Source organism: Simochromis diagramma, unplaced genomic scaffold, assembly GCF_900408965.1.
Source record: "Simochromis diagramma unplaced genomic scaffold, fSimDia1.1 OVJJ01000343.1, whole genome shotgun sequence".
NCBI lineage: Eukaryota > Metazoa > Chordata > Actinopteri > Cichliformes > Cichlidae > Simochromis > Simochromis diagramma.
This window is the reverse complement of record NW_024386831.1, coordinates 14,640,218-14,666,688: the sequence shown is the minus strand read 5'-3', so window position 1 is coordinate 14,666,688 and position 26,471 is coordinate 14,640,218. Positions and strand designations below refer to the sequence as shown.

At 39.8% G+C, this 26,471-nt stretch overlaps 1 protein-coding gene across 3 annotated transcripts; it reads right to left on the bottom strand.

Annotated features, from left to right (window-relative positions):
- Window positions 1-533: 533 nt before the first annotated feature.
- Window positions 534-25,424, bottom strand: ppp1r9ala (protein phosphatase 1 regulatory subunit 9A-like A). 3 transcript variants are annotated; one of them, XM_040028101.1, is made up of 20 exons: window positions 25,243-25,424; window positions 22,691-24,721; window positions 11,883-12,015; window positions 11,200-11,320; window positions 10,756-10,860; window positions 10,247-10,382; window positions 8,890-9,048; window positions 8,740-8,793; window positions 8,120-8,349; window positions 7,161-7,257; window positions 6,942-7,071; window positions 6,662-6,813; window positions 6,043-6,367; window positions 5,898-5,955; window positions 5,740-5,811; window positions 5,218-5,419; window positions 4,673-4,717; window positions 3,729-3,845; window positions 2,671-2,859; window positions 534-1,679 (listed from the first exon to the last, which is right to left on the bottom strand). In XM_040028101.1, the coding sequence occupies exons 2-20, from the start codon at window positions 24,551-24,553 to the stop codon at window positions 1,521-1,523; spliced, it is 4,347 nt and encodes a 1,448-aa protein (XP_039884035.1). In that variant the 5' UTR covers window positions 24,554-24,721; window positions 25,243-25,424; the 3' UTR covers window positions 534-1,520. The 3 variants fall into 3 exon arrangements, with proteins under 3 accessions (XP_039884035.1, XP_039884037.1, XP_039884036.1); XM_040028102.1 differs by lacking the exon at window positions 4,673-4,717 and having other exon boundaries at window positions 1,521-1,679; XM_040028103.1 differs by lacking the exons at window positions 3,729-3,845; window positions 4,673-4,717.
- Window positions 25,425-26,471: the final 1,047 nt, after the last annotated feature.

The window sequence follows — 26,471 nt, the reverse complement described above, 5'->3', positions numbered from 1 at the left end:
ACCACACGTCTGCTGGATAGACTTATGTCACATGTTTAACTCATCCGGCCAATTGACTGATGTGCTGCCACATGAGGCGTTTTGTTACTGCTGACAATATTGGTCAGAATGTAACTGGACTTGCACACAGTGATCTCATAACAAGTTTTCACACAAACTGAGTCCAAGAGAAAAATGGCTTTACTTTCTCAAGACTCACTACTACTCATTAGTCGAATGAAACTAGTGCTGGATACGACTTTTGCAAACTGCCTCAGCTACAGCAAACCAACGATGACAATAACATCACTTTCTTTACACTCACCTGTGAATTGTGTGCCAGATGAGCTACATCACAGACATCTGGTTAAAGCAGACTTTAATAGTCTGCAGCTGTGTATAAAAGCTGTAGCAACATCTTAAGCAATCAGTCGAATATTCACCTTGTTACTTGGGTGGGTTTTGACTCAGGTCTGTGAAGCTAACCCTGAGACTGTTGTGCATACAAGCTTTGCTTTTTGAAAGAGCAGCAACATAAAAGCACACAGGCCACATAAAGTGAAAATTAGTTTATTGACGTTGTATACACCAAGAAACATTTCTCTGATTTTGCGGTTGCAGTCCAATGTCTCAGTCGATACGCAACGTGGAGTCATGCTCGAGAGGAAAGGAAGCACTTCGGTTTCGCGGTGAACTCTTTACTGTTTAGACCTCAAATCCCGCCTCCCACAAGTCATTGTCACAAGCTGTTTAATGGACCAGTGAGGTGCATGTGTAGCAGACCTGCACGCTGTTTGTATTTACATGGAGCATCACTAACGACACAGACTTGGGGACAGCAGAGCAGCATTCACCTTGTCCCAGCTTGATTTCTTTTTGCTTTTCCATTCAGCAAAAATGATGGCCTAGCTATTCTACTTAGTAGAAAATTTTTGATAATATAAAATGAACAATGATATTTAAGTAAAAATTTAAAAAAAAAAAAAAAAAAGATATGCAGTTAATAGGCACATGTATAAAACTCATTTATACATTTAAAACCTTGTAGCCCCTTGAAGCTTAAAAGACAAATATAGTGCTTTTATCCACCTGTACATTAACCGTTCAACACTGAAACGGGCATATCATTTTAGAAAAAATATAAAATGCTTTAACAAAAAAAGAAAAAAAAAAATCAGTATACATTTGACTTCGATAGGTAAATGTGTGCATGATCTGCAGGAACTACATTATGTCTCAATACAGACTTTAATAATTATCACTTCTGACTTTTTAGTGGTAAAAAGGCTAGGATCTCTTTTTTGGAAAACGTTTTGACGTTTGCCATCTTTGAGTTAAAATTTGATTTTGATGATGCATTTTGGAGAAAACAAACAGTATAAACATAAATCACAGCACAGGGCTGCTCCTGGCACGGATATGTTCTGTGGCTGCCGGCATGGACAATGTCACGTTATTTTAAAAACAAACAAACAAAACATTTCTCTCCGGATTGTGATGTTGATGAACTTTATGCAATGCATAATCGCCGAAGTGACGCCTCAGCAGACGGAGTCACTGGACAGGGGCAGTTTTGCACTGCGTCGAACCTCCTTCTCTCGTTTCTCCCGCTGCTTCTCCAGCTTCTCTTGGGCCTTCCGCATGTCCTTCAGCTTTTTCTTGATGGTTGAGCGATCACTCTGACTCGTTACTCCAAGTGCCTGACAGAAAAGGAAATTAAAAATAAATCAATAAATCAAGCACAGACTTGGGGTAAATATAATTCCACCACATTTTCCATACCATTACTGAAACATTTCAAAATTAGGACATTTCAAACCATTTATTTCATCATAATTTAATTATGTTAACTGTCAGAAAACATCACAAAAAAAACCTGGGATCTTCAAATTGACATGTTTCGTAGAGAGACAGCGCTAACTGTGGATTAATGGAGAAATTGTTGCCGTCCGTGTGTTGTCACTGCAAACCTCTCCTGTGCTACTAGGGACTACTTTTTCACAGCAGTTTTTGAATTTATCACTGAGTAAATAACAATCATTACCTCAATGTAAGGACTATATGCCAGCAAATGTTTAAAGGAAGGTTTGCTGAAACCACCAGGATGCATGTGAGGGAATGTAAAGTGGGAAAGCTTGAGGAACAAAAACCTGACCACATCAAAGAGTGAGGACCCAGGAGGGAAATAAGTCCTGGAGTTTTATTTGTTTCTATGAGCTGCCATTGAATATAAAACACCAGGTGATGACCACAAGGCATTTATGCCACACACCCACCCCCCCATAAATGCTGTCCACGATGTTGGCCTCTTACACAGGTTATATCGTAGGCTCCACAAAGATTCACTGCAGAAGTCTAAATCAGCTCTAACGCTGCCCTTTTACAAAGAAACAACTTTTTTTAATATACTTTTTATAACATATTTTAGTTTCAAACTTGTGTTATATGAAATGCAAATGTAGCAGTGAAATCAGACAAATATTTAGTCTTATAAACACCACAGTCTGACTAATACGCTTCGTGACATGACTTTAACCCCACACCAGTTAGAAATGTGAAACCTAAATCTGGCCACAAGGTGGCAGTCACAGGCTGACCTGACTGAAGATTTTTTTTCTATAACAAACTTTGTTTGATCAATCTACAACACTGACTCATTTGTAAGTGCTGTATTTGAATTTTGTGTTTTACCTTTAATTTGTCGCTGTCCAAGTGTAAGAGCTGCTGGCCGTCCACTCCCTTAGTGGTGAATTCGGGTGTGTACTGGTCCATATTCATGCCCATCAACCAGTGACAGACCTGTTGATTGGTCCAATCAGACACTGGCCGGTTCTGCCACTGATACTCTTTTCCTGTGGCTGCTGGTTCGTCATCCAAAGTCTGCAGAGGAAACATATTAACAAATATTAAAATCCTCATACTGTTGCTTCTGTTAGAGCAGCAAAGAATTTATACCACCCTTATACCACCTTTTTTTTTGGGCCACATGTTTTTTTTTTTTTTTTAAAGATTATGACTCGAAATGCTGGGAAAATACATTATACAGAATAAAGATGTTTAGTTCATGTTCATCGACTAAATAATGCCATGGGCTTGTGTTGCCTTGTGTAATGCAAAGTATAGTGATGGGTGTTGAGCAACAGATCTAAAAATGTCAGCAAGCTAAAATTGCAACTTTGTGTAGGTGAGAAAATTTTGCCAGGAATTATGAGCTGGTCGAGACACCCGAAGAAAGCCAACAAAAGGACATGTCCTACGAGTTGATTTGCATTTCCTAATCTAGCTCAGAAAGAAAAACAAAAGCGTGCAAAGACAGCAAAGTACCAACAACACTCTGATGCATGTCAATGTCTTTATGTTTTCCTGAGACACCTGAAAAGAATTGACGACATCAGAAAAAACAGACAGTGAAACATCACTCAACAGGCAGCGGAGCAGTCAACAACGTTCTGTGCGCTGCCAAAGCTTGTAAAAAAACAAAAAACAACAAACGAAGCACTGGTTGCACAAGTTCAAACTATTAACATCAGCTAACAGAAAAAGCTAAGCCACAAGACTCACTGTAACACAAAACAAAAAGATTTAACAGGCACACATGCAGCTCTCTTATATTCCCTCTCCATTCATGACTTAATCTGTACTATGAAAGGAGGGCGAAGCTCAAAGAGCATGCTTGAGAATGTCCCCTTTCAGCAGCATCAAGGCGTCCCACACGGCTTTTGTGACTGTGCAACAAGGAGAGCACTCACCTCGCTGGAAGAGAAGATTAAAGTGTGTGAGCGCCCAGACAGATTGGGTTCAGCAACTAACCCAGAGATGTCTGAACTGGGACTGGCAGGGTTAGAATCATCTATGACTGAAAAACTCTGGAACAAGTGGAAACAAGGAACTTGTTTACTAGAGTAACACAGCACCACTCAGCAATTCTTTACGAGAGGCAAACAAACAGCATTAAGTATGAAGGTTAAAAGCTAGGTTGTCTCGCTTAAGACTGAAATTAAGATTTAATCTTATTACTATGGCAGCAGTCCATGTCATTGATTATAGGCATTGATTGACTGTGATCTTCAACATGTGGAAGGATTGACTATGTAAGAAGTACTGAAGCTGCTAGACTAACACCAATCCACCACCAAAACTACATCGACAACTTCTGAACTACCACAGCTGACACTAGAACACAAACACACAATTATTCAGGTATGGGGTAATGTTTTAATTAATTTGATGCTTGGATCATTCTTAGATATAATGCAGACTCAACTCTGGGTTAAATTTAGAGAGAGGGAATTTTTATCCAGGCCTCCAGGTTGTTGCACCAACTAAGAGCAAGTTCATATGCAGTTAAATTTTAAGACTGTTAGTTACAAGGTAGCAGTGAGTGTTGGATTTTCACACAAATCTCTGAGTAGATTTCTGATTAGCCAGCGCAACAATCCCTGGAAACTAGTTTTGGCTTCTCCGTTTCATTTAATAAAAGCCAGAAGGCTCTCTCAGCTATAACGAAGGAAAATTAGACAAAAGTTTCCTGAAACAGTACCACATACCCACTACAAAAAACACAAAATAAAACTGTGCACTATACATGGGATGCAGCTGAGGTGAGAATTTAGGCATCCAGAGCTATGATTGTTAGTATTTCTCTACTGTGTCATCTAAAACCAAAGGTGAAACAAAAATGTGCATACTGTACCAAATCTAACGAGCGACTGAATAAAGAGGACCAGGAGAGATTTGTCTGTTTAAAGGAAAAAATGCCATAAAGCACACAGCAATAGAACCAAAAGCAAATTTTTTCCCAGTAATCTCCTTTTGGTGCAATCATGATCTCATTAAAGAGCATTCTGGGAATAATCCAACCACACAGCCTTAAATGAAAATCAGACTTTTCACTGGGGGCAGCTGATGTGTCACTACTTCCAAAGTTACTGAAAAGGGAACCAAATCCCTCACTGATGTGTCTCTCTAATGGCAAACTCGTGGATCTACTTATTAGAGCCTTTGGAAAGCACAGTGTATCTGAAGAACAAGCCCACAACAGGAAGTCAGCCTAACACTGTTTTATATAATAATGATAAGACTACAGTCAAGCCATCAGTACTGAGAGCTGGTCACTCTCTTTAAAGTTCAAGTGAAATTCCATAAAACAGTGTTAATCTATTAAGGCTGTGCTCGATACAAATATTTTCTCTATATTCCACGTTTACTTCTTTACATACATTTTCAGGAACTTCATACCTTATTCTTGCGATCTTGACTTTGCTCGCTGCCAGTTTCATTGGCAGCATATGCCAGGCTGTTGCTGGAGGAAGAGGGCTCTTTGTCTCGGTCCCTGTCTTTGTCTCCAAACCAGGAGAAAGGCATACACGTGGGGATGGAGGTCATTGATTCTGCAGGGGACAGGTTCCCTCCAGATTCCTCTAGTAACTCTGCTGACCCCCTGGTCATAAAAGAAAAGTTTAAATGTAATTAGAGAGACACAAACTTACACGTGTTTATGCTGAAAATGTGCCACATTCTATAAAATTAATAATTGTTAATAAACACCAGCTATTTGAGTAATGAGCAAGCAAACCTTTGGAAGATTTGGAATCAACAATGAAGAAAACCAAACAGGATTTCTATAAATACTGCAAAATTAAAATCTTGTTCACCTTCCAATGTGGCAAAAGCAACGTCCCCATAAACAAATCAGACATTTTCAAATATATTCATTATTTTTTTATTAACTAGATTCAACTGTGAGTAGCCATAAAATACCTGCTGTCCAAAGATGCCCTCATTGCGTCTTTCTCATGTTTTCTTCCTTTTCCACCCGACTTCCTGAGACCCCTGTTTCGATCATTGGAAACATTCATTTAGTTAGTTTAAAAAGCCAAAAGCTTACACATACAATAGTGATTGATTTGGATATTTACCCAAAGTCTGGAAATCTTCTTTTAGGCTTTCCTCCACTTGAAGGCTCATTAAACTCCTCTGTAATGAAACAATACATTTCAGTCTTGGGAGCAATGCAAGAAAAAGCCTTGCTATTCCACACATCTCAAAACAGACCTTGCATACCTTTGGAATCTTTGATCTTGCCTTTGGACTCCCTCTTCTTCGCACTTCGTGTGATACCAGAAGGAGACTGTGGTGATGAGCTGTGTTTTTGAGGCGACAAAGAGGAACTTTCAATGCTTTCAACACTCTCTCCCTGTGATGGGGACAGAGATGGGCTATTGGAATGCTCTCCTTTACTCCTGGAACCATCTCTAGTCTCGCCTGGATCATCTTTCTGTCCATTCCCAGGGTAGAAGACCGGCACTGGGAGGGACAGACTCTCCTGGATGGACCTCCTCCTGCAGGGAGATTGTAGCTCCTCCTGCTCGTCCTCGCCGTCACTTTCCTGTTGGGACCAAAACCATAATTTACAAGGACAATGCAAGGAAGAGGGGATAAAAGCTATTTATATAATAGCTTTATATAAGCTCTGCCTCTAAGTAATGTTTGGCTGTTGTCTGTCTCAGTATAATGGCGCACTATTATATTGTTTATTAAAAAAAGAGAAAAAGAACAACATTCCCTAGTCTGTCAGTATGTTTAAACATCTTCTGGACAGAAGTGGTCTCACATGGCTTACAGTTCAATCACATGCCGATATTATGCTCTTTGACAGGATCACAAGCTTTTTCTTTCAGACCTGTGAGTATGACGAAGCCACAGCAAGACTCTCCTTCAGTTTGCTCCGAGACGGAGGCTGACGCCTGGACTTCTGAGCCAACAGGGCCTTTTCTCTGTGTGCACTGGTGTTCAGGCGTTCCGTTTCAGGAAGCAGCTCACTCCAGTCTTTTTCTATAGCAGAGAAAAAAACGAATGCACACCTTTTCAGCAATTTACAAGAGTTCAGAGTTTATTTGTACTTATGAATGATTTACAGATCTCAAAATAAAAGTGTGACATGTACACTTCAGTTTTGGTACCTAGATTTGAGTCAACAGACTGTGTGTGTGTGACCGAGTGCTGGCTGCTCAGTCTATCCTCTGCAGCAGATTCCTGAACAATCTGACTCTCCAAAGCTGACTGAGCTCCTCTGGACTCCAGGACAGCTATCTGTGGACAAAGCATCACACTCTGGTTCATTTCAGTATCTTACAAGTCTGGTTATATATAAGCATTTATTTTTTGAGCTGCAGTCTTACTCTGTTCTGCAAGCTCTCCAGCTGCTCCTTGTACCACTTGTCTTTTTCATCTAGACTTTTTTTCAGTTCCTCCTCTCTCTTCACAAAGTCGATCTCTCTGGGGAGGAAACAAGGAAATGTGGCTCCCATCAGGATTTAAGCTTATAAACATGTTCAGTTTCATGTGATTATCACTAAACCATGCAATTCCACAGAGATATTTTCTGCGGAGGATCACAAAATAAGAGGCTAAGTTTAGACCCAACTGTTTTTTCTGTTGTTTTTTAATGCATAGACACATTTACATATACTCTTAATTTACACATATACTCTTTTCCAACATCTTCCCACCATCCCTGAGTTACATGGTTGATCTCAAGCGACGTCAGTGATGTAAATCCATGCAAATAATAAATAAGCACTCTCCCACACAACACAGAGACATTATTTGCTGTCACACACTCTCAGATGACTCTCTTAGACCAAAACAGTTTTCCAAAAAATATTTTAAGATGCACCGCAAACGATTGCCTTCTGGGTGTTTTGATAATGCACTCTGTATAAAACGAAGATAGTGAAATACCTCCGTTATAACGTAACAGTATGGCTGTTAATAAATGTCCATTTGGTTGTAAAGTACTGTGTTGTTACTGGAAATCCCCCTGGCTCCCTCTAGTACTTGCTTCCAGTTACAGTGTTAAGCTCTGTTCATATTTGGTGCTAACAGGCATTGTGGGTGATCAAATCACAATTGGGGAGCTCAATGTATGCAATTTCAAATGTTCAGTTCACAACTGGTATTATCTGTATATCCTGTAATAACAATTCTATAGTTTGAAACAACAGAAAGGCATCCTTCTCACATTTGCTCATGAACTGCTTCAATCAGATTTGACCAACTTAAACCAACTTTTATAAACATCTGAATTCAACAGCGATGGTTTTTTTAAACAGTGTTTTGTAATTTATGACAAACTTACTTTTGCTGGTAATCCTTAAGCAGTTTCTTGGCTTTGTTGTACTTCTTGTCCAGGGTCTCATACTGGGTCTGAGTCTCAGCTAATTGTTCATTCACAGTCTTACACAGAGCCTGGGCTTCCAGCCAGTAATTCTCCAGCTTAAGGATCTTGTCATTATTCTCCTCAATCTTAAGCTCCAGTTCAGACTCCCTGGCTTCCCACACCGATTTATCCTCCTCTGCTGCCATTAGCTGTGCAGAGAGATGGTGAATGTTAGTTGGGGTTGGTAAAATAACTTAATAGATGAGCAGTGTTATTTTATTTGTTAAATACTGACTAAAAAGACACACGTCACAAATTCTGAATGTGTTTTTTTTTTCTCCACAAGTCAAACTTTGGGGTATGTAAGGTTTACTAACTCAGACTTCTGAGATGATAACTTAAAAATCTGGCCAAAAATAAATACATAAATAAATACATATTACTGCAGACATGGGTGAGCAATAAAAGAAACTCAACTTTTTCTATTTTGGTTTCTTTTTTTTTTTTTTTAATAAAAATGGCATGGTACATATTATTTAAACTTAAGTTTTTATTACTACTGTATTATGTTATATGTTACATTAAGAGCTTCACCATACCTTTTCTTTTAACTGGTTTATTTCAGCCGTGGCAATGTTGTGTTTGAGCTGGAGCTGGGGGAAAAAGAAAATTGAATATTTTGTTACCTACATTATGTTCATTAAACACTTGAGTATTAACTTTAAATAACCAAATGTCGATAGTAATACCTCTTTAAACTTGAAGGCCATCTGAGAGCTGTTCATGTTGGTCGGCATAAACAGGGACTCCGAATCAGGGAGTTCAAACACCTCTACATTTCGCCCAGGAGAGAAATTGGATCCCAGAATCCTTTCATCCATTCCATCGTCGTCTTCATACCGGTCCTCCTAAAATGTGATATCACACATGACATTTGATATTGCCAACAGCAACACACCCTCTGTGCACAGGACAAAGGTTAGCATGTGTCAACAATGATCCCAATGTCTGCCACAGTCTGGAAGAAACACTGTAATTATTTTATCATATTCAAACACCTGTAGGTTGACTACGCCTATCTGCAGTAACAAATGTAAATACTGTGATGACACAATTTTAGTTCATACCTTGGCTTTTCTTTCAAAGAAATTAATTTAAACAAAAGAAAAAGAATATCTCAAGGAAAGAAAATGTCACTTGCATTTATTTATTTTTGAGCCAAGCCTAATGACGTGATCATTAACTGATCACAAACAAAGAGGTGAATTCACCATTCGAGCATGCTTAAACTGCCATTAACAGCTCCACATGGGAAATCACCGGAAGCGGATGTGACATTCTGGACAGCTGTACTGCTCAGTTTTAGAACTGTTACAGCGTGAGCAACTGCTATGAATTAAATTAATAATTAAATGAATACTGGAATTTTGTGCTCCTTTTTCTCAGAATCAACCCTTAAAACATGGTATTCGCTTTAAAAAAAAAAAAAAAAAAAAAGGGGGGTGGGGTTGCTATGCTTGATAAGAGTACAGTGTTTAAAATTAAGTGAATGAATTTAATCCATCTTAGAATGAGTCAAAAAAAATTAAGAACAATGTGGATCACTTTAAAAAAGTGCCTGAAAACCTCCTGTTTGCACTGCATATCCTCTCGCTCTCTCTGCTGCAAAAGCTCAGGCCTGTGGCAGCTTGAACTTCAGAAAGCAAACATTTCACAACTCCAGCAGACAGATGGTAGTTAAATGAACACTTTCCAACACAGCCGAATGGTGACACATGGTTTACTCACAGCCAGCTGCTCATTTGCTGGTTGAGCTGAGTGGGATAGGTCAGGGTGTGGCAAAAGGAGATAGTGCTATTATCGTGGCATGTGAGCTTTATAATAATTACCAGTTTTCAAGCAGCAGACGCTTAATTTTTCTTTGGACGGTCTGATGTACAACATGGTTTTACAATTTCTGTTCACAGTACTTTAATGATGTCATGTCATCACTATGGGAATTTTCACATCTCTATCTTTCATCCCACGTGACAACAATATAGCATAAGGATGACCAATGATTAATCCCTTAAAGATATGAGAGGGGTGAAGGAGCAGCTGACTCACCTCTTCTGTTGAATGTTCATATGGGTCATCCAGGTCTTCCTGCTGCTGCTGCTGGTTCTTCTCCTGTTCTAGTGTCTCACTTATGAGGCGGGCTACCTCGCTTTGTGTTCCCGGCTTCTCCCGACCAATCAGAAACCTGTTAATGCTAACCTTGTTAGTAAACTATTTATCATAATACTTTACATGCTGCTTTGAAATACCACACTGCAGAGCATCTGTTATGCCTACTAGGGGGAAATGCAAATTTTGGGTTACATTTCAGGCCTCCCCGTGTCACGCAGGGGTGTTTGATTTTCCTATGATAAATCAGTAATATAATGCATACTTTGTGCAACCTTTCCTCAAAAGAGAAAACAAACACACCTCACCTCTGACCTCTTATGGGAAAAACACAGACTCAACTACTAGCTTTATTTTAATATTTTAAGATAACAGCGATACATTCTTGTTACCAGTAAGGTATTTTAACTAAAGTTGTTTTTAATTAAAGTTTTGGAGTTTGAACTGACCTGACTGTGCCTTTGGTGTTCTTTAGCACTGTGGCAGCAAACAGTTGAGTGACTCCCACCAGACTGATACCATCCACCTCCACTATCTGGTCATTGACCTGAATGCTAAAGACAGAAAATGAGGTGATCACAAAATGGAGTATTTCAAAGTACTTCAAATGGGGAGTTATATTACACACCCCTTCTTTAGATGACAATAAAACACATCTAAATATCACAGAATATCTATATCTGATATCTAAATATCAAACAGAAACCGAACGATTACTAAAGTGGAGAATTTCTTGAGTATTTCCATTAGCTTCGTTGCAAAGTTATAAATAGACATGTTTTTTCAGGTGTGTCAGTAGCTGTGTGACATTACACTGGTGTAGTACACGGTGCATTTTATGCATTTTTTTCTTCGAAGTCTAATCAGAAGAAGGTTGGAGCAGTGTGACTCACCGTCCATCTTTCTCAGCTGCTCCACTCTCAGTTATGGTTTTCACAAAAATCCCAAGCTTTTCCAGACCCTGGTCAGCTCCCACTCCCATTCCTATTATGCTGATACCAAGCCCATTGTCTCCTGGATAAAGAGAAAATAAGCACATTTTAAAGAATGGGTAGAAAGAACTGCATAACAGCAAACTTGAATTCACACCTTTTAACTCTAGATAGCCTCCACATGTGAAAACATAAACGACTGGGTGAGCTCATCTGTAGCCTGTGCTATCGTCAACCTGTGAAACTGCTGGTGTTGAATACAATCTCTCGGAGTGTCGTTGACTTGTGGGGGGGTTTGGCAGCTTCATGCCATGTGTATACTTGGAAGATGCAGATGTAAAGCTTTGGCACATAGAGTTAAATTTAATAATATTTTAATACATTAATTTTTGGCAAGCTATCACCTCTCTTTATATTTTCAATGTCAACACATCCTTGCAAAATTGTTTTTAGGTCTATGCACACCATACGCCATCATTTGATTAAAGAAACTGCTGACTGTCATAAATACTATTAATGCAAATCTATTCCAAAGTTACAATGGTCAACTGTTAAGATCTGTGAATATACGGTTGGCTTTGGAGAACAAACTTATCTTATTCTTTAATATGTGTTATTTATTCATTTAGTTATGGAAAACCCACCTTTCTCAATCTCCACGGGAAACACGTCCATCTTCTCCACCCTCTTCTCCAGCTCATACTCTGCAGATGCTGCAACTGGGTCAACATCATCGTTACGCCGATCGTATTCCTCATTAGAGAAGGTACTGAAAACCTGTGGCAAGAAAAATAGTCCATAGCATCAACAGAGTCGTTCTACGTCCTGACCTGGCAGATAAGCATCACACAAATTTATCAGTTAAATCCACAGGATCCTCACAGGCACAGGCTTTTTTTTGTTTCTTTTTAATAAATCTTGGCAAGCTTAACAAGGACACATTCTTGATATGGTTTGGGGAAGAAGGAATTTCACTCATGCACTGATCTTTGCTAGAGAAAATAAGTCATCAGTTCACTCACTACTTAACTGTAACAACGTGCTGGGCGACAGCTGAACCCGTTGACTTGGACCAGTTTCACTAACATTTGCTCTTTCAAGTTCTGTTACACTTTCACCAATTTTGTCACCATTGGGTTTAACTTAGGATATATAGTAGCTTACATTTATAGTATTGATCTTCATGTCTTGAATCAAAGTAAAATGTCAGTGACACTAAAGCTCAAGAGACATTTTAAAACATGCTCTATGTAAGAAGTTGTGAACTTTGCAAGCAGGCTTCACAAAGTACTGGATGCGTCCCAAAGGCAGCATGTGTGTGCAATTATAAAGCACACACAAGCCGTATGTCAGAACAAGAGCAGCATGGAAAGTGGGGCACAGCTGGGGGAACCAAGCAGTGGATGTAGCAATGATCAATATTCAAAGACGACAAGTGCGGCCATCAGCACAGGAAAAAGAGACACAGGAGAAAAAACCCCCAAAAACATTAGCCTTGGTTAGCAGGCATTATCCAGGGCTCGGAAACAGCCCCATGGTTTAAAACACACAGCAAGACAACAAGTTCCATTTATCCATTTAGCAGAAATTATATTCATAATCCACTTCGAAAAACAACAACGGTCAAGCCAAAGTGAGCAGCATAATACTGGGAAAAATGGACTTTGATCGCCATCTGTGGTCACTCAGTTATTAAAATATGTAACCCAAAAATACTTTGATTAAAACAAGAGAATTTTTTTCCCAGCAAAATGCCATAAAGTGAAGACAGCAAATTACATTTGGTATTACAGATATAACATTACTGTTTTTAAAAGAAGAAAAGAAAAAGAAGTAGATTACAGTTTAGCAGACTCCATCAGAAGCTAATGCCTGATTATGCATTGGTAAGATAACCCCCCTGCTTGGCATTCATTGTTAATCTTAATCTGGGTGGAGTTATAATGATGCCAGTGTCAGTGTTTAATAGTACATCCACGCAGGTATGTAAAGGTTTTAGAGAAAACTGCTCTAAGCCAGAAGGCATCTTTTTCAGGAAAGGCCTCGGATATTTCAGCAAGACAATACTAAACTACATACTGCAGCTATTACAACAGCTTGGCTTTACAGTAGACAAGTACGTATGCTGAGCTGTACTGCCTCCACTGCTGTTCCCAGATATTTATAGACTGTTGCAAAAAGAAAAGAAGAAAGAATTGGTGTTGTAGATTAAAACCAATATTATTAATTTCTCAAAATATAAATGTAGGGTTCTAAAAAATGTAGGTTTTTTTTGTTTCATTAACAGAGCATTCTCATGAAACAATTTTTTTTTTAAACAGAAAATTTCACATGAATCTTGTAACTATTAAGCAGATGTATTGTGCTCTAGTGTACATTCCTGGGAAACACTAAAACAAGAATCCTAGAACAAAAGATGACACAAACAAAAAACAGAAACTACAAAGTCTATAGGATTAGACTGACTGAGACATTTACCTTCAGATTAAATGATGTAATTAAATAAACATTTCCACTGAGGTCTAGATCCTGCAGCATGTCAAGACTTGAGGAATCAACCACAAACAATCTCATCCTTCCTCCGTCTTTCTTTCTCCTCACAATGTAGCCTTTGGATGAAGCCCAAATACACTGCTGATAGCAAGTTTCCCGAATAACTCACTAAGCTTTATGTTAAATCTGTCAGAGTGAATTACTGCAACCATTTCTGTTTTACAACATCCCACTGATTATCATCAAAGTGGACACATGGAATACATAACACTGCTTCCTTTAGCAGTCTTTTACAGAGGGGAATTCAGACACAGGTCAGTTATACCTTAATGTTCCTCACGGCTTCATTCAGACATAACCATGACAGTGCTGCAGAGTCATTTCCTGTTAGATCCTGTCTCAGTGACGGGGATAATTTATTTTAAGTACTTCAAGAAGTTACTACTGCTGTGCAATAGTACATGCAATTATCTTGCTTTGGAAAGCATGGGGTATATATCCAAGATCCTAGAACCTGTTCTTTTACATGCTATATTACATATCTCCAGCAATTTATTTATTTAAGCAGTGCTATGCAAAAGACCCACATCTGAATAGCTTTTGCAGTGTGAGACCACTGTGAGGAGTCTAGATGGATTTATAGTCTAGGAAGAAACGCTATTACTAGCTACACTAGTAACACAAGTGTCTAACATTTCAAACCCCTTTTTTAAATAAAATTAAAAAAAAAAATACTGAAATAATGTTATTCCAGGTGTAGAATCAATATTCCTGTGCTCCCTTCCCACATGTCTTTTTTTTTTTTTTTTTTTTTTAAATCTACATCAAACTAAAGCAAGGTGTCTATACATTGTGTGTAAGCTTACATATTTCTATTTAACAACAAGCCACTCAAACACATGAGGGTTACTAATACTGCAAGTCTGTGACTGTCTTTATAAATAGAAGTGACAGCTATTAATTTATGAAGTTTACATGGATTTATCAGAACTCAGCAAAAGTCTTCACTAAGGATAAAATCTACTGTTTGGTTTATACTTTAAAGAGTTAGTAGTTGAGGGATGAAAATGTAGGTTAATGGAATGCAACAAGCACCACTGAATCCTGGTCCGTGGCATTAGCTGAGGAGCAGCTTGGCTTCTACCCCATACCTTTCCCTGATCTCTCACGTCTGACTTCCCTGTTGCCATGGACTCCTGGGCCTTTTTCAAACAATGTCCTGTTCTGTCCAGAAACCTAATCACTCAACCGCTGTCTTCTTTGCAAGAAAGAGAAAAATCTGTCTTTATTAGCGTCTCCCTTTACAAAAACACCCTTAAACACAGCTCGCCGTTTCCAGATCAGACAGATAAATTCATTTTCATTTTATGTGCAGAACGTGCCCAGCACAGTAACCACTTGAAATGTAAACACGCAAATGTCAATCAGACAACTGACTCCAACAAGTATGAGAAACCAAAGAATGGAAGAACTAAAAAAATTCCTTTAAGTTTATACAGAACAAGGTATTTAGTGCGCATGGGAACCAGACAAATCCAAGAGCTCGTGTTTCATTTGCTCCGGTTCCCCTCCCGATCAAACAAATTTCCACACAGACTTGCTCATGCTGGGCCAATCACAGCTGTTTGTGTAATATGGGTGGGTTTAAGATAATGATCAGCCTCTCCTCACACTGTAGTTTGCTTACATTTTGCCATCATTTAGTAGTGCATCACATGTAAGGTTATTATACACAACTAAAGGCTCAACTATCACACTTTCTTATTTTAATAGAAAACTGGACTTGAAATAAAAATGACCATAAACTGAAAACTTATAAATAAATACTTATTTACTACCTTTAGAAAATACAAAACTGTAATGCTGATCATGTGTTTTGTTACTTCTACCCTTAATTGACCCCTTTCTTTGATTTCTGGTTCTTTGGTTCTTTAGTAAATTAATAAAATAAGACGTACTTTAAGTATGCCATCTATACGTTTCCATGTCTTTCAATACACTAGCTGTCTGCAACATGTGATATCTTAACAACTCCCACAACTGTAGTGGTTGTCTGTTCTCTCCATGTGGGCTCACATGCACAGATGGATACATGCCCACACCCAAACTGAAATCCTTTCCATCTTTCCCTCCCCACAACAGAATACCAGTGTGGGAAATGAGTCAGCAGCTGTGAGGAAAAGTCAACCCAGAGAAATATTTTGCCAATGCAAAAAAACAAAAAAAACAAGGGCTGACCACTGATTTGGAGAGCTCATAATGTAAGCAGACCTACAAAAAGACAACAAATCAAAACATGCTGTGGGAGCTAGATGGGGCTGGGGTGGTGGTCTGGCACAGATCAGAGAGTAAATGGGGAAAAAAAAAAAAAAAAACAAAGGGGCCCAGTGCTGTGATCCTGGGTAAATGCACCAGCAAACAGAAAAATATGCATCTACTACTTCCTGCATGCATTCTCCTAAAATGAGTTTGTAGAGTTCACCATGACTGACTGTAAGTCAAGTTTGAGTTTGCCTTTTTTAGACTTCAAAGTGTAAAGAACTGCAGCAGGAAGAGGTAGAGTCTGAGAAGCGCACAGTGCCATAACAGAGTCAAATTTCCAAAAGGAGCGCAAACATAAACAGGTTGAACAGGTTTGTTTATAAATGGCACAAAAGCCACTTTTGTACAGCAAGAGCTTCTGAAAACTACAGTTATCTTTGAGTGAAATATACACAGCATCTGTTAAATGTGCTCGCTGGTAAAGGGATAATGAAACCGTTTAAGGCCATCACAATCAAGACTCATCCCATGCCAAGCTGTTTAATGAACAGCATTGAGCTGACGGCATTAGTATTCTGCCCTGTTTCGTCAGAGTCACTCACCAGTCCAGGTGGCTGGAGCAAAATCGAATCCCCTCCATTTGTTGGATCAGGGTGGGACCAAGTCAGACAAATTCCCCAACACAAGACCCATTTTAGTTAGGAAATGGAAAGCATAAAGGGGTGGATTGGCTGCAGAGGGTAGCATCCTAATGTCAACCCCCCCCCCCCCCCCCTTTTTTTTTTTTAAACTTTCTATGTAAAATACAACTAGAAGGACAAGCCTTCTGCCTTGCTTCAATTACGTTTAGCTTGGCAAAAATGGGGGGGGGGGGGGGGGGGGAAACACTCCTGGCTCTCCTGGTTTTTCACCTCATTTTAAAGTCATTAAACTGTGATCTTCATGACAGTTGAAATGTCTAAAGATCCCAAACAAAAGCTTTACTGCGGGCATATGGGACACCAAACAATAAAAGGAGGTGCGTGCTTGGATGGCAACCCATGTGGACAGTGTAATCATCAACAGTGCAAACAAAGAAAGATGTGCTATGAACTGTACAATCCTAAACCACACCCTGTGTGTTTGAGAAAGGACAATACAGTCACTTGACCAGCAACTGCTAGTAACACTTCCTGTGACTCTGTAAGTGCAGCAAAGCAGCAGGTGCAGATCCTTTTTGTGCGTGTTATGAACCACTTATGTATAATGTTCAAATTTCTTTGTGTGCAACACAACACACAAAACCGTGACAATTTGGACAGATGTAGAAAATATGTGGCCCGACAGTGATTTTGCAGACTTTGACCCCAAATAGCTAACACACCTACAGGAGAGATTGTTTATTTTAAAGGGTTCATTTGATCATGCTTGATGTTTTGCTCTATTACAGTGTTCAGGAAGAATGAGAAATCCAGGTTATACAAACATACTGTGCTACACGAAGATTTGTTTAATGGTTTATAGGCATGTCCTTGTTCAGAATTTGTTTTTCTGAATGAGGACATGCTAAGACACAATAATATTGTAGAACTGTACCAAACTAAGAGATTAACATCCGTCAGGTTTGGTGTCACAGTAACAAAAACTAGACTTCAACAGTGCAGTGCCTTGGTAAATGACTCCAGTGTTTTGGCAGTTTTTCCTTGTGTAAATGGGCCACATTAATGTCAACATTTCATTGTTATTCTGTTGTCTAACAACAGGAGCAGAAAAATATGCCCGTAAGAAGAGACTGATTGTGAATTCAGCTGTATCGAAATATGATATAAATGAGTGCAGAGAAGAGAGAAGAAAACAAAACAGATGTAAACTGAACAGAAAGCCAGCTGTGTTTAGCTGCAGTGAAAAGGACAAAGCAAAATTAAGTCCAAGTAACACCCGACTCTTCTCTATTGGTTATAAATTGGTCAAGTTTCCACAGTTCATGGCCAGCATTTTATTTTCCTGGAGATCTGATCTGTGTACAGTGATTAAAGCTAATCATTATGTTGACCACATTAGATGCACCAGGCAATGATGTTTGGTTTCTTTTACTGAAACTATCAGACTCAAGGGGGAAAAGCAAAAAACTCCTATTACCTCAGAACACCAGGTTACTGTTGTTCGAGTCAGAATTAACATGTTTGTACATTAGTCATACCAACACATTAACTAGTTATGCATTCTGCAAGGTAAAATTACTGTTTTTGTTATCAGCAGAGACTGATGGTTTTAACCAAGACAACAGCTTCAGTTCCTTTTTATAAAGAGTGGTCTGACAACAGCTTAAGCTTCTACCTAAAAAAAACAACTTTAAATACAGCCTACAGTTAAACTCCTAATGATCTTTAAGTCTGCTAAAATACATTTTGCTCCTGACCATGCACAGTAGTGCATGTTAGCAGCATGCTTTGATACGCCGTTATCAGTAAATTCTAGCTCAATTCCAGCCTATTAGTTACCCATTTTCTAAGTAGAAAGAGGGGGAAACTGGCATGCAAACGTTCTTGTTACAAAGGGGCTGAAAGACTGCTGGGAGTAAGAGACTTTACATATTCACAACTCGTACTTTCATTTAGAAAATTCTCAGCAGAAATGTATTTTAATGATATGGGACCTGTAATGCAGTAGTGCAACATTTTATCCTGCTGATTCAGCTAGAAGGCCTCACAGGCTAACAGCACAGCAACATTTCCTTGTCCTACTAAAGTGTAACTATCCTACCTGCTTTATTTTCAACACCTTTATTCGTCTTATATAGAACATCATGAGTATCATATTCGTGAAATGCATTTGGTATTTTACATGTTGCTGGACTGCCTTAGAAGAGCTCTTCATCCAGCGTGATTCGTTTTGACACTGGACATGTCTTTCCTTCATAAAGAGGACCTTTCTTTCACACAGCACACCACCTCCGTCAATAATACTCAGGTTACTTAGAGAGTTAATACTGTTCTGAGGCAGAGTACAAAGAACTTCCTCTCTCCTAGTCAGCTACAACTCAAGTGCACTCAGTCCCAGTGCCAACTCTGACTAATAGACAGTGGAGAATGATGCTGTGCTAGCAAAAGGCTTTAGTTTTCCAGGTAGGAATGTTCGCTGTGGGACAATCATGAGAGCACAACCAGCCCACGCTGTTGTGGTCCAAATCCGGGCAGATATCATCGTTTTAACAAACTCCTGCCCTATGATGCAGTGTGTGCATCAATCAGCCCTACTTTTCAAAAAGAATCACAGTCCAAGTAGAGCCACATAGAATATCCACCTGATCACATATTTGTCTGTTGCATAAGGTATCTGGTTTTCAGTTTCTATATTTGGGCGTTCATTATCTTTTGTTTTCAAATGGGAAACTATTTAACCACACAGCCCTGAAGTCTGACATACTTTTCACTCCAGACAATGATCATCATGTCATGTCACGTCATTATCGACATCTTGGCGACATCAGTGAAAGGTTCCACCACTTTTCTCAGTCTTTTAGCAACTCTTTCCCAAACTAAATAAATAAATCACCAACCTAAAAATCTATGGACAGTAATGCTGCCAATCTCAAGTCTTCTCTACCACGAGAATGCTGCTCAGTCTGAGCTAGCTAAACTGTACACACAAAGGTGTCACCCAAAAAAAGTCTTTACATAGCCTGAGGAAAAAAGTAAGAAACTTGGTTTCTTCTGTCTTTTTCTCAGAGTGATACTTGTAAATGTAGCTAAAAATCACAGGCATCATCTTCAACTTATATCTTTAGTTATTTGTCAAGTAACGTCTCAAATATCTGAAGCAAAAACAAGCTCGTATTGTGGACAGCACTCATACTAACTAACATTAGTCCATACATGTAAATCAACAGGGAAATTCATTTTAACATCATTGATCAAAATCCATCCAACCTAACCACTTATTCACCTGAGGAGGGGCTGGAGCCTATGCCACTGACAAAGGGTGAGAAGTTGCGAGTCAACCAAGTAAGATTAATAACTAGGTGTACTTACTACACTGCCGACTTGCCCACATCATGGATGACAATATCCATAATGTGCATCCACATGCTGTCCACACAGCAATCAGTGCTCTGGTTAGATGTGCCACATATTGATCAAAATTGTGGTTCTTTTTCAGAATTGACTATGTATGCACCACCTGATGCACCATCAGTGAAGCAAACATTTTGACCTAGCAAACTATGACACGCTTGTTTTTTTGTTATGAACAAAGTAACTCATTCGTTAGTTGAGAAAACTGATTTATATATAATGAATTATATATAAATCAGTTTTCTGAAAACGAGATGTCCAAGGCTAAGAGGGATAGTGGATATACTGGCCAAAGGATGTTGAATATGGAGCTGCCAGGCAGGAAGAAAAAAGGAAGACCACAAAGATTCATGGATGCAGTGAAAAAGGACATGCAGAGCATTGGTGTAATAGAGGAAGATGCTAGGGTGGGATTGACACAAATGAGCCACTGTGGTGACCCCTAAAGGGAGCAGCCGAAAGAAGAAAACAGTATATTAAAAGGACTATAATTTTCATATTGTTCACATACTTAAGTGTCATGCCAGCAGTTTAGTATGTGAAAATTTGGAACAAGCCCTGCAGATGCCCACTGATACAAACTTACATATGAACTAATTTAACCTGATATCAAGGAGTTCTCTTTTACAGACAGTGAATTGCTACAGAGAAGACAGCTTAGTGTTTTGCTGTGACATGTGTCTATAAAGCTGTGTTTATTCCTGTCATAGCTAGACTTTGGTGGCTAAGGCACACAGTTTGTGTCCCCTTCAGGCCAGGTCAGCTTCTGGTCCCCTCTCTCAGGACCCCCTACCAGGATGACTGGGATAGGGAGGAGGACCCCACACCCTCAGATAACAGCACATTTCAAGGCCTGGATAAACACTGGGCTGTTCAAATGCTGTGTGAAATCTGCTGGTGTGATTCGTTTCCCCTGTTTTAGCAAAAAGTTGATGAGATATGATGACAGTTAAGTATCAGTAGCGGGAAAAAAAATAATAAATCACTTCTGCTTCACACCCCCTAATAACTAGGTGGCGATGTTTGCGCTCGTGATCTGTGTCAATACCAAAAGAGATTACATCAGCTGAAAAACAAGAGTGCAAACTTCTACAATATATAAAACAAATGATAGTACAGGGTTGTCTTTGCTAAATCTAAATTCAATGTGATGCATTATCCCCTAGTCTAGAAGTCTGTATATTCCCACTTATGTGCCTACTCTAGGAAGATGAAATTCACCACTGCTTATTTGGGGAATTTTTTTTTTTTTTTTTTATAAAACAGGGACTGAAAGAGAAACATCCCAGAGGAATTTGCTGCTACCCCCCCCCCCCCAACAAAACCCAAAACAAACAAATACAAAAAAAAAAAGGAAGAAACAAACTAGCATTTAAATTTTTTTAATTGGCCTTGTTAATTGACAATGCCTTTGCTCAAGTATAACTGATATTTGTGTTTATGCAGTGGTGGGTAATAACAGGAAAATTGAATAGTTTAATAAGGTGACACAGACTCTTTAATGTCCATGAATTAATGTTTAGAAGGTTCCTTTAGGTCAGGGGTGTCAAACTCAAATACACAGTGGGCCAAAATTAAAAAAATGGAACAAAGTCGCGGGCTAACATTAATATTTATTGAAGAAAAAACAAAAATCTTCCTCTAGATATAAGAATGAATCTTTTCTTATGGACTCAAACAAGTTTTGCTGAAAAACTGAATATGGAACAAGCAAAGCTTAATACTAAACAACATATATATATATTAGCTGTATAATACCAGTAGGCCTGCTCCAATAGTAATTTGGTATGGCTTCGCGGGCCAAATGACATTAGGCCAGAGTTTGACACCTGTGCTTTAGGTGGTGACTAAGCCTGGAAAACCCCCATCTCTGGGTAAAATGAGATGAGTCATAAGAAAGAAGTCAAAAATATGTTAATTACAATTGTCCTCTCAATGTTCACCAACACCAACAAAACTAGAGACTCAGGTGGACTATAATGTAAATAAAAAATAACAAGTGTTACTGTTAGCCAGGGTCAACCAAAAAGAGCTGTTGGACAAACTGGATAAATACGCACATCCATGTTGGACAGACATGAAAAATTCCTTATGACAGAAACAAATAATTCATGATCAAAAAAATAACCTGTCTAAATGAGTTAAAAAAAAAAGAAAATTCGTACAGTGCAGTTTCTATGCGTCTACCTCCTTGCAGTCTTGTTCAGCAACACCTACTCTTGGACGCTTTTAAGCAAAGTCAACATTATTATAAAAAAATATGACCAAACAAAACCACTACCCCCCTTATCCCCAAACAGCTCCCCTATTAGTCATGGGGATTAGGGAGACATGGTTGTCAAACTACCTGTTTTCCTTGACCCTATGATTAAATGAAGCATCGTTTAGATTTTCTCAGCTGTGGCAAAACTCATCTGATGATACAGTGCAGCAGCTGTGACGTCAACAAGTCCAACAAAAGCATTCATTCTGAGCATACACTCATTTGTCTTGTGTCTTCTGGGAAACACCCCAGTCAGACACCACTGCTGAGTCAGTGCGACGGTGGTTTATAATGAAGGTGCTGTGCAATTTGTTTTAGGTTTTTTTGTTTTTGTCTCAGATGAGCAACAATGCTTCAGATGCAAACAACACAAAATACTTACCAGAATGGGATCCGTAGAGAACTTGATTTTCCTTTTTAAGGGAGGCTCTTCCTCATCTGACAAACCAAGGACCTCATAACAGTCATCGTATTCCCCATACATCTGATCCTCCTCATCTTCCTCCTCCTCTTCCCTGAGGACCTGGTCCACTTCCCTGTCATCCACAAACGCTGCATTTTCTATACCATACACTACTGGAGAAGCTCTATCCTGTATGCCCTGGCCCACCTGCTCCTCCAGCTCACCCTCTTCTTCTGCTGCTGCTTCATCATCTACGTCACGTGTGTCTTCACCATCCCGACTCACAACTACATTGTCTTCCATTCTCTCTTTCAGCCCAAATTCCCCATTATCCTCTAAGAGTGTACCTTCGCCTACATCCTCTGCAGTCCATTGTGCCTCTTTTGTGTCATCTCTTAATAAGACCTGGTGGGCAGGGGTACAGTTCAGTTTTTCTGGAGCATGGGTTCTTTTCAGGTCTAACTGCTGATCTTTGGGTTGCTGAACTTTCTGAGCCTCAAACACATCGTCATTATTCTCATCTTCATTCTCCTCACTTTCCGAGGACTCATGCTGAACCACTACCAGTTCAGCACGTACCATGCCCACCCCTTTGGATTCTGAAGAGGAGTTTTGACTGGGAATCTTGTCCCCAACAGGACTGCGTGCTACACGGTCATTACTCTTGGCTTTTTCAGGGTATTTGCCCCTGTTGTCATTCTGTAAGCCACCAGCTGATGGAAGAGGCTGTTTCACGTCCCTTGGGGTTGGACTTTGTGGTTTGCCCCTCTCTGAGTCAACAGATGTCCTACTAAATCCATCACCAGATGATGTCAAGCACTTGTGACCATGGCTAACTGGGCTTGTTTGCTCTGGTGAGAGAGGTTTGTGGGTGGCATCGGTTGTAAAAGAAACTGATTTGGATGCTGAACTGGTAGCTGGAAATGTTGGTTTTGGCCCAATATTTGTCCCTAAAGGTGCTGGTTTGTTGTCTCTCTTTTTGTTAGTGGCATCAGAGAAAGAGTCTACGGTGTCTTTAACAGGAGATGTAGGTTTATGTAAGGTGTCCCCTGTTGGAGAGGTAGGCACTATGTGTGCAGTGGTACTGTGTTGTTTAGCAGATGTTGTGCTACTGTCTTCTGAGTCATTCTCAACTATATAATTCTCCAACCTCTTTGACAAGGGCCCCGCATTTAGTGACACCCGAGGCCGTTTCTCAATATCAGTCTTCTCATCTGGCCGATTTTTAACAGCAGGTGAAGGAGTTTGCTCCGATTTGTTAGTGGTCTCTGATCCTGATACTCTCCTCGTGCTTTTCCCTTCATCAGAGGCACTTCCAAGTGACAAACGATTTACTACTCTGTTTGGAGATTGTTTTTCCACGGCAGGCTGCTCTTTAATGCCCCTTTCAAAGAGTTTTCTGGTCACAGAAAACTTCTCTGCCAAGGCCACTTTGTCAATCTCAGCATCTTCTCCCTTGGGCGTTTTATCCAAAATGTGCGATTCTGGGCTTGCTGCACTGTTCAAGTTAAGTCTGTGAGTGCTGACCGGAAACTGCACCTTTGGTGGAGACACCTGGGTCACATCAGACTTTAAATTCACTTTCCCATCTTGGCTCTCCTGTTGCTGACCATCCATCTGTAGGAATATATTCTTTATCTTGTTCACTCTGGTCCCAAAAGGCCTCCCCCTTGAGTCCTCCCGGTTGTCACTGGATCCATTTGCAAAGGTATTAGACGCGTTTTCGGACTTTGTCCCATCAAAGGAGCACTTAATGGCGTGGAAGTCAGACTTGTATGCATTTCTGTGAGGGGACGCGCTCCTCAGGCTCCTCTCGCCTGCTTTGCTCTCCGCTTTGATCATTCTGTTTGTTTACGCTGCACACAACTCTTAAAATCCAGCTCTGGAGAGAGTTACAGTGTTTGACGGTGAGCAATTGTCCCTCGACAACTTTACACAACTGATGTCATGGGTCCGGCGGAGAATTTCTGGAGCACGGTTGTATCAACTAAGCACAAGCAGTAAAGTCTCCTACAGAGAGAAAAGCAGAGCAAAGTCTATCAGTGCATGGACGAAACAATGCGGTCTCACCACAGACAACGACAACGTTAGCTATTTTAGAAACTGCACGCAAACAGGTCGTTCAACTTTCAAATCAAAACAGCCTGAAATGTAGCTTCAGGTAAGCCTGCAACTTATGTTGCACTTCATTTGGCTAGCAACTTGGAAAGGTTAGCGTGAACAGCCGATTGTGTGTATTAGCTCTAAGATACAGCAACATTATGAGGCTCTAAAGCCACTTTAATGAACTACGAACTTCTTTTTGAACAAATTAAACCGGTTAAACATTACTCAAAACGTCGGCACCGCCAAACATTGATTTAAAAAAAAAAAAGCGCGACCAACTTCAGCTTAGTCGGCCAACAGTTCAATAGGAGCGAACGTTGGTATCTCGCTCTCGACAACTCATTGTGGCAATTCCAGCACGAGTTGTTGACAATATTTCAACATAAAACACCACACCAAGGTGAACAACTTTCTCAGCCTCTCACCTCTTTGTTGTTCCATCGTGCTAGCCCTCTAAAACTCGTCAAGCGTTTCAGTTTCACACTACCAAAGTTGTCCCTTCTCCTTGCTCACCGCCATCATTCCCCCGCTCCAGCGGCTTTTTTTCCCCCTGCCTCCTCTTTGCACTTCCAGACCTGCCGCGGAGCTGCGCGCGCACACGAGTCTTCTGTCTGTCTGCACGGGCGCGCCGCTGGGACAGACGGAGTGATCGGGAGCGCGCGCACATTCCAGGACTGTAACCCACCGCTCTCCTCGCTCCACCCTCCACTCTATTTCTCCACAGACACGAGGAGGAGTGGAGGGAAAGGCGTGGGAAGCTCACCCTAAAAGTCAGAGAGCTCACCTAAACCTTCGGGCGGATAAAATGGAAACTTTTAACAGTACTCGTTGCAGAACATGTAGAGCATGTCAACAATACTATTATTTTTCTTTAGATAGGCCCCAATTAAAAAGGCATTTCCTTAAAACCTTTCCAATAGAATGGGATCTCTGACTTTTTGCTGTTATAATATGTCACACATTAAGTTCTGTTTGGCCAACATACCACAGCAGGAGCACTCCTCAAGCTGTAACAAAGTTATGATACCGTTAGGTGTATCTGGGCTTCGGATTAAAGATTAATATAAAAGCAATAAAATAAGTTGGTAGTGTGGAGCAAACAGATCTGAGATTAAGCAGGCAAAGGCTGTGTAATAAAAAATGTCAATGATCATAGTGTCACGTACGGTATTGCACAAAGGTTTTGAGCCACCATTCATTTTTCTATATTTCACTTCCAAGGAGTCAGGCTTTCTTGTAATTTTAAGAAGAATATTTCTCCAGGCTTTATATAGACATAGTTGCTTTTTCACTCATTTCCAGCCCAGCCTTTGTATCTGACCATTTTCAGAGGAATGTTTGTGCTTACACTAAACACTGACCTATGAATCATTCAAGCAGAAAAAGCGCACTTGACGCAAGAGATGGAGTGTTGTGTCTACGCAAAACTGTCACACACAAAAACACATAATATTGTGCCCCGATATGTTCCTATTTCTGTTCCTATTTCTTTAACTGAATCTCAAATGTCAAACATAAGAAACTGACAGGCATACAATAATATTTCTGAGTCAACAAGCTGATTCCCAAAAAACTTGTACTGTGTCCTTAAGAAATCTAAGGAAACTGGACAGAAGAAATGGCAGGCATAAGAAAACAGCTGAACTATATCTGA